The 9107-nt window shown below is 38.1% G+C and overlaps 1 protein-coding gene across 1 annotated transcript; it reads left to right on the top strand.

The window, feature by feature from the left end:
- Window positions 1-2164: 2164 nt before the first annotated feature.
- LOC103695957 (ribonuclease 3-like protein 2) lies at window positions 2165-6881 on the top strand. The gene is made up of 4 exons (XM_008777415.3): window positions 2165-2728; window positions 2810-2980; window positions 3077-3450; window positions 6397-6881. Exons 1-4 carry the CDS (start codon window positions 2264-2266, stop codon window positions 6557-6559), a joined length of 1173 nt encoding a protein of 390 aa, XP_008775637.3. The 5' UTR covers window positions 2165-2263; the 3' UTR covers window positions 6560-6881.
- Window positions 6882-9107: the final 2226 nt, after the last annotated feature.

The following is a 9107-nucleotide window of genomic DNA, read 5'->3' as shown; positions in this document are numbered from 1 at the left end:
GATTTGGTTGAGAAGGGCATACCCTATTTTTCTCTATTTTCATAAGTTCGGCCCTTCTTTTCCATTTTTCGGTTGTTGTTTGCTACCAGCGCTCATTGCTGGGATCTTCCCCTGGTCTTTCATGGTGGCAGGAAGCTATGGTCGGAGCTCCAACCATCGGGATGCCTTGATTTCCACTGTTTAAAGGCTTGAAACCCTTGTTTTTAGATTGTTTTAGTGCCACCGGCCACCGACTGCCTCTTAGCTGGCCATCGGTCTCTCATCGCAGTCACCCGCTCTCTCTCTTCCTTAGAGAAGCATACTCTCTCTCTCTCTCCTTTTTCTCTCCCCCCCATCCTTTCTCTTTCTTATTTCTCTCTTTACCTGAACTTTCTCTATCTACTCTTTTTTTAGAGTTGTTGAATTCAGTGAGGGCTACTCTTAGGGATTTTCGATCAACCCTAATGAAAGGTTCTGATCTAAGGTCATCAGACAGCATGCCAGCCCTCAGTTTGAACCTTGTCAGACACTATTAGATTTGGTCACCCTCAATTTCTATTGAACCATCTGTAACCTAGTTTGATCATGATCAGACGACTTTTGTCTTGATCACACCGATCGGGCTGTTGAGAATTGCTGTGTGGTTAGACCTGCAAGGGGAATAGAATTTAGGATTTTCCTTTTAGAATAATCATGATAATATTTTGATGAGAATATAATTTTTAAATATTAGGCTCTAGGATGGATTTTCAGAATTAATTGGATCTGTTAGTTGGATTGCGCTCACAAGAAAAGTAATGTAATTCCTTTTTCCTTTTCTAGATTTGTCAGTGAATTATATAATTTTTCTGTCAATGAATTTTGAGTCATAATATTTATGATTTATGAATTGGAAGCATCATTTTTTTTGTTTGATATATCTTATCATGGAATATTAATTGATGCTTGATAGAAGGTATTGATTTTATTGATTGATTTCGATATAGGATATTTTTCGTGTTTTTTTTCAATTTGGAGCATGAAACTGATTTTATAGAAATAGAATTTTGATTTACAAAGGATTTGCAATTTGACTATGTACCGACACCCCGCTAATGGGGGTTATGCACGAACACATCGACACCCCATTTGTGGGGGTTATGCGCTAGTATATCAATACCTCGCCAGTGGAGGTTATGTGCTGGTACATCGATATTCTATAAGTGGGGATTATGCACTGGTACATCATACCCCGCTAGTGGAGATTATATGTTGATATATCGATATCCTGTCATTTGGGGTTATATGTTGGTATTTTGATTGTTATTGAGCTCCTATTTTGTCCTAGCCATGGGGTATAAATGTGGTCATAGTTCATTGCTGTCGAAATAAACGTGATACTTTTAAAAGAAATTGGCTCATCAATGAAATTTGGAATTTGAAATAATTAGATAGTCTATAAATTTGGTTTCTTATCTATAGCATATTATTAATTACTATATTTCTTCATTCATTTTGCTAAAGTATTCATTGCTTACTAAGATGTCTAGCTCATTATTCTATTTTACTATATTTACATATTCGAAAAACTAACTTGACTCAAGGATTTATCGACTAGAGACAGGAAATTTTAGTATGTTTAGTTTAGATTAGGGTTTTGTTACAGTTGATGCAAGAGTTTAGAATATTATTGATTTTATGAGATATTTATTTTGATTTAGTTATTTAATTTAAAGTTTGAATGTTAATTATTTAAAGTTATTTCGGTACTCATATATGATATCATTTTGAGATGCCTTGCATGCTTGCGGAGAAAGTTTTTTATAAATATGTGGTGGTTGCCGCAACCCCTTATTCGCAATCTCGAGTAGGGGCATGACATGTTGTCATTGCTACCGCTGGCATGTGCAATGGCCGCTATTGCACTACCTCGGCAACGTCGCGGGCCCAAACCACTCGCTGCAATCTTTATCGGCTAAACGGTTAAACATTGGATTTTTTTTTGTCCTAAGTTACCCTTCCATCTTTGGTAGGACCGCAAGAATTTACTTCCATATTATCCAAATTTTATAGTCATACATCTAATCTAATTTACGCAGGTAATGATCAATGAATAATGGCAGCAGATTTTTTTTAGATTTTGAGTAAATACGTTCTTTTCTTTACTCCGATTCCTTCTCTGATTTACCTACCTAGATACTCCGACTTCGTAGCGGATTCTAATTAGGATTTATTCGACTCATAAACCCAATACCGTACCGTGGTGGACTGGGTGAAGCGGAGGGTTTATCTGCTTGAGACCGTCATGAAAAAAAAGGCCAGATTTCACGTAGGTGTCGAAGGGTTGAGGCCGAAGCCCGCCCACTGTGCCAATCATAAGCGGATGACGCTCTGCCCCCCCGTCGCCGACTTCACGGCCTTCTCCTCGCCGCCTCTGGTCGACGTTGGCGACGATGGGATGCGCGCGGCGGTGGCGAAGGTGGAGAGCCTCCTGGGATACCCGTTTCGGGACGCGAGGCTCCTGGAGGAGGCGCTGACTCACCCGTCCCACGCCGAGCATCCGTCGTACCAGCGCCTTGAGTTCGTGGGGGACGCCGCCCTTTGCATCGCATTCACCAACTACGTCTACCTCACCAACCCCGGTGCCAACCCCGGCCAGCTCTCTGCCCTCCGCGCCGCCAACATCTCCACCGAGAAGCTCGCCCGCGCCGCCGTCCGCCACGATCTCTACCGCCTCGTCCGCCGCAACTCCCCCAACCTCGATCAGATGGTATCCGTCCGTCCATCCATGTAATTACCGATCATAAAACACGTGAATATCCTCTTAATTGTTGATTGATATCCTGATCAGGTGGGCGAGTTCACTCGGTCGGTGATAGAATGGGAGGAGGAGGAGGACTTGGGAGGGCAGCCCTACGGCGGCCACATTGTCAAAGCCCCCAAAGTGCTGGCTGACATCGTTGAGTCCATCGCCGCCGCCGTCTACGTCGACTGCAACTTCAATCTTGAGACACTCTGGAGGGTAGATTGTTGAATCCGAAAGTCTTGCTTTTGCTTCCGCCTCTGCTTTGCTTTTTCTTGGATCTTAAAATTGCCTTCATCTTTGGACTGGAAGCAGGTAATGAGGGGGATGTTGGAGCCGATAATTACGTTGGAGACTTTGAATGAGCAGCCGGTGACGACACTCTACGAGTTGTGCCAGAAGCATGGGAAGAGTGTCGACTTCAAGAACTGGAAGAAGAGAAAGACGAACGTCATGAATGTGTTTGTGGATGGAAAGCTCATTGGAATTGGATCATCGGAGCAGAAGATGATCGCGAAGCTCAACGCTGCGAGGGATGCGCTGGAGAAACTGTCTTGCCCCGAGGCGGTGTTCATGAATATCGGCCCGTGTTCCGCTGAGGGGGATGGAGCAGGAGAGCAGATACAAGGATCGAAGCAAAAGCTCCATGAGCTGTGCAGCAAGAAGCGGTGGCCTAAGCCGGTCTACAAGTAAGCTTCTATCTCTCTTGCTTTAACTTATGTCTGTCTCTGTTTCTCAATTTCTGTTGGAGCTTCTGTTATATTTTGCTGGGCAAACTTGTTTTTTTCTTTTACCTTCTGTATCTCACTTTATTCTGGAGTTATTCAATCTTGCGTTGTGTTTGAGTCGACTTCCACACAGCATTTATATCTCTGCTGATTGTTGTGGCAGGCAATTGTTAAAATCATGTCAGCCAATGAATTGATCTATTGTTTTGATACTCATATTACCCTTGCACAAACTGCTTGGTGTTTCCACTTCTATATCACATTTAGAATCTCTTTATTACTGAAATTTAGAAGATCCTAACTGCATTTCCATTCAGTGAATAAGTTTGTATATACACTCTTATGCTGTTATACACGGCTTTAAAGAACATGGTAAATAAAGCATATAAAGAAACAGGAATTGTTTCACTTATTAAGAAGAAATGCCAACCGCATGGAAAAGTCTAAAATACTTTCAAATAAACGAGTTGATGTCTTCCACTCCCACGTATTGTCAAAGCCCCCAAAGTGCTGAGGCTGACCGTAGGCCTCCATCCCATTGACATGCTCTGAAGCAATATTTGTAACTCTATAATGTCACACTGACGCTCCACATGGTAGAAAATTTCCACTTTAATAAATAAGATGCTGCTAGAATGATATATTTTGTCCATTAAAATCTACAAGGGGACTCTTTCAAGAGTTTCAGGGTATTTGTGCAAATAAAGAGGACAAAGGGCCTGATATCATCATATTCCAATTGAAGGCAATGAGAATGACTATTTAATAAGTTTCATTAACTTTCCTTTTTAATTGTGACATACACAAATATCATTATGCATATGCAAAATGACAATCAGAAACAAATTTGTGGGCATGCGCCTGTGTTTTTCCTGGATTCCTCTTAGGTTTTTTGTCAGCAAATATGCCAAGATGAATTAATTCAATAAACACTGTGTAACCAATTTGTTTTAGAACAGGGGTTGTTTATGATAATAGGACCCTGAAGTTGTTGCACGTTTATCTGTCAGTTCAACCAAGAAACATGGGTTTGAAATTATCTACATGCATGTATATGCTATGTTATTCTTCAAATGGATTACTAAATCTATACTAGAAGAAAGATGAACTCACAATGTTTTAGGAACACCCAGCAATATTGAGGAGAACAAATTAAAGATGAGATGAAAAACAACGAGGAGAAATAGACGAAGAAGACAGGGTATGGAAGCCTCAGCAAAGCTTATTTTAGGAAATAATGAAGTGAATATTGGATTTCCAGGCCAACCAATCCTTATAATAGTGCTGAAACTAGCAAACGTTATAATGAAACTAACAAATGTTATAATAGTGATTAAACTAACAAACGTCAGTATGTGATTCATTACCTCAATCTAAAGATAATCCAAACCTATTATTTTTAAGATAAAGGAAAAGGTTTATGAAGATAACCTAAAATATGTAAACTTCTAAATTGTTCCAAATTTAACATAAACATAACTGAAAAATCTATCCGTCGAATCTTTAGGCTTTGTAGTTGCATGTCACATTTACTAGATACCAATGTATCAAACTGAGTGAATATTTTGGAGCTTGTCATTAGTATCACTACGATTTTCATTGCTTCTGTTCAGTTTTGCACATTTTAAAGCTACTTATTCAGCTTATTCAGTTTGGGTTGTGCTTATTGCCTTGTTGGGATTCTCATGCTAAGACAAAGTTCTCCCAGCATCAAGGAAAAAACACAAGAGTATGAAGATGGAAATTTAATAATGATTGCTTTTAAGTTTTAACTAACCGTATATTGAGCTTGATAGTAGATATTTATCACTGAGATTGAAAATTAATAAAAAAATGAGCTTTTGATGGAACATTCTCATTTTTTGTGGTTGAGGAGTCTCACATCTTCTCACCCCAATTCCTCCAATTCTCTCCTTTTGTGTTATCCCCAATCTATATTCTTTTCTATCTAGCATTAGAGTTCAAGGCATCTTATGTTACTTAGTATCAGAAAAGCTTGAGTTTTCAGCAATATTTTATATCAGAGCAAATTTGATTCCTTGGGCGAAAGCAATTTCAGTTCCTCTCGCCAAGTAAGTTTGATCCCTTGTGTTAAGAGATTCCAATCCTACAAGCTTATTTGCTTCAGGACGAATGACTTTTTTATGATTTGGATTGTCACAACTGAAAATCTCAATGGAAAATCATTTACTTCAAAACTAAAATGAGAACTAAAAAGGAATCAAATGAAATTGAACTGCTACCATAATCTGCTCAAATAAAGGACACAAATTCTGAATTCTGTGAAAAGGGGATATGATTCTTGGAAACACATCAACCTCAAAGGAATGAATAGAAAAATCAAAGTAGATCGAAACTTCTATAACTAATTGACTCACTGATTGAAATATGTAATTATGCAGCAAAGTAAAAAGAATATTTTAAGTGGAAAATAAGGAATAACAGATATGCATGAACAAGTAACATGAGATGAAGACCTCTCTCTCTCTCTCTCTCTCTCTCTCTCTCTCTCTCTCTCTCTCTCTCTCTCTCTCTCTCTCTCTCTCTCTTCACACACACACACATGGAGATGCTTTTACAATAATACGCTGAATTAATCAACTATTGGTTTCTTTCTGTTTTTCCAATCATGTGCATGTGTCATATCTTTGTATATGTCTTTTTTTCCCTGAAAATAGGTGGATAATGCTTACATTGTATAGTTTCCTAGTGTCTTTGTAGCATCTTCAGAGTCAATACCATTGTAATGAGGACACAAGCATCATTATATTCGTAAACACGTCATTGAACAATTCCGTGTTCTTTTCTTTTCCTTTTAATGTGCCATCTTAAGAAATAATATTCTTCTCACACTGCTAGTAGATTGAGAAATTAACTTATACTTACATATTTTATTGAAATTTGCAGAACTGAAAGGGAAGATGGACCTCCTCATGACAAGAGATTCGTATGTTCAGTTCAAGTTGAAACTTCAGATAATACTTTTATTACATTGAGCGACCCCAAGTCAAGGGTGAAGGATGCTGAGAATGCAGCAGCATGCAAGATGCTTTCTGAAATACTCGATTAATCTGACACCCCCATAAGCTTCGCTGTGGAAACCAAGTTAATTCTCTTTTTTTTTCTTATTTAGGCTTAGTCATTTATTAGTTTACATTTTAATGTAGATCATTGATTGTTACTATTGTTATTTTATGGGAATTGTAGTATTTATTGGCCATAGGTTCTTGGGGAGCTGCGTACAACAATTGGCTATACCATGCTGATGTGCAGTAGTTGGAACTGGTAAAATTATTACCTTGGATTGATCCATTTGACTTGCTGCTTTTTCGAAAAGTTTACAAGTGAAGACTCCATGCTCCTCAAGTGTGCTTAATCCTGTACTTTTGGATGGTTCCATGCAATCACCATTATGAATTCCTTTTGTAGTGGTGGCAAGCTATAAAAACGATACCAAATGTTATTCATAAATTTTACATCTTTAATATTTTTACATTACTTTTTGTGAAATATTTTTAAAAATAAGTAGTAGCTCATGATAAAAAATCTTGTTGGATTGTAGAATAAACCATTCTTCTTATCATATCCAAAATTCATTGAATGGGTTCAATATGTTTAGCTGAAATTATTTTTTTGTTGTAGGTTTTGGAGTTAGATCAAAAATACCTAAAATTCAATTATTTGAGCTTTGATCCATGCCCTAGAGCATGAATCCAAGTATTACATCATGATTTCACAAAATTAGGACAGCATTTCCTGTAGATTTGGTAATTTTTGGAAGATTTGGATTTGAATTTTGAGAAAAATAAAATGTGAAGTGAGTAAGCTTCTTACCTTAATGAGATTTCTTTTAAGCTAAAATCTACAGATAAGAGGAGGAAAGATAGATAAAAGAGAAGACTTTTCCAAAGTGTCTCATTCCTAGGCCAATGGATTCGGATGCATACCGATAAAGAGTGAATTGAGGCCTATAGCTACCGTTCATCACAAAAAAAAACAAAGACAAGCCAGTAGCTGTCTTGATCTCGAGTTATTGTTGGATGCTAAAATTCTCCCCTCAAAGAAAAAATTTTTGATTCCTAAATTAATCTGAAACTGTGATTTCAGATATCTCAAATACCTGAGATTATGGAATCTATTGTCTCCCACCTTATTATTTTAAGGTTAAAACGCTCATGGTGTATTGGAATACAATTAGCTTCTAATAGAGCTCGTAGTTCAACCAAGACGTAGAGGTGGCAATTTACTCGGCCCCATGGATCCTAATGATACGGATTATATCCAACTCACAATAGCTTCGGGACGAGAATGGATAATGGTAAAACCTATCCCAAACCGAATATGCACATATATAACTCTTCACAAATTTTCTTCCTGAATTAAAAAAATAATTTATGTACAAAATAGATAGTTTTTGTAGCTTCGCCCAATCTAATCTATCTAACCCGTCCTATCTAAGTCTACCCACTTTGTTCTTCTCCTTCTCTTGAATCATTAAGATTGCTCATCGATGGCCCGAGTAGACAAGAGCCCATGAAGGTGAAAGTCTACTCGTTCATGGCCGACAAAAGTAATTCAAGGTGAAGAGTGCTTATAATGCTGAGGCACTTTGGCTACATGTAGAGTTGCAAAGCAAAGCATCTTGAGGGACTAGAATCTCCCAAAGCGATAGAGCTAGATCAATAGACTAAGATGAAGCGGAAAGATGAAGCATCCAAATTTTGAAGTAGAAGCTAAGGTGATGATGCAGGAGCATTGAGCCCAAATCATCTTGGGCGTGCGTGGATTGAGTCATTCCTTAGGTGTGCTCGAAAACACATTAGGTTCAAAATTTCCAGCACCTAGTTACATTGGGTTCTAGTGTTCCAATGCCTATTCAATTGAGTCCGTTGGAGAGTTCTAATTGATTAGGAGTCTTGAGTTTAGGAGCTTGGATCCAACATTGGGCATGTCCAATGTTACATTAAGTTCACAATTTTCAGTCTAAAGTTGAAGAGTCCTTGTGTGTTTGGAGTCTTTTTTATTGAGTTCATATGTTGTTTGAAAGAGTAATAATTGATTTGGACTCTTAGTCCATGTGTCTTTAAAGAGTCCTAGTTATTTGGGAGTCTTAGTTGGTTTAGTTGATTTCGTCAAATGATTGATTTAATTTAAAAGAGTCCATGTTTAGTTGGAGTTTTATAAAATTCTGGTTGTAAGAGTTCTTATTTTTCCAACCTTTTACTCTATATAAACTGAAGGTTGAAGAATAAAATTCAGAGAATAGAGTTGAATATTTTTTAGAAAATTGAGAGTCTTTCTCGTGAAGGAAGTGAGATGCTTCCTCTCTTTTTCCTTGCCTTGGTGAGATGCCAAGAGCCTTGCTTGAAGTGGCGTGACGGTGAGACTCCTTCACCATCTTCACGCCTACCCTTGGATTGGAGTGAAGGTGAGACTCTTTCATCCTAATCCATAGTTATCTTTTTTTTCTCACGCTATCCTAGCAAACCCATCTCAATCTCATGCCATACCCTTCCCTTAATTAAGAGTCCCAATAAGAGAAGGACTCTTTTTTTCCCCTTACGCCATCTTAGTATTTTTTCTCTCACCTGTATCCCATATCTCACGCCATATTCTTC

Source organism: Phoenix dactylifera, unplaced genomic scaffold (assembly GCF_009389715.1).
Source record: "Phoenix dactylifera cultivar Barhee BC4 unplaced genomic scaffold, palm_55x_up_171113_PBpolish2nd_filt_p 000188F, whole genome shotgun sequence".
Lineage (NCBI taxonomy): Eukaryota > Viridiplantae > Streptophyta > Magnoliopsida > Arecales > Arecaceae > Phoenix > Phoenix dactylifera.
This window is presented reverse-complemented; position numbering and strand designations above follow the sequence as displayed.

Bases quoted from the DNA above. Each gene is read 5' to 3' on its own strand.
- LOC103695957 (XM_008777415.3), top strand. From the start codon at position 2,264: ATGAAAAAAAAGGCCAGATTTCACGTAGGTGTCGAAGGGTTGAGGCCG. The intron at 2,981-3,076 runs GTAGATTGTTGA...GACTGGAAGCAG, and splicing joins ATCTTGAGACACTCTGGAGG to GTAATGAGGGGGATGTTGGA. The intron at 3,451-6,396 runs GTAAGCTTCTAT...TGAAATTTGCAG, and splicing joins TGGCCTAAGCCGGTCTACAA to AACTGAAAGGGAAGATGGAC.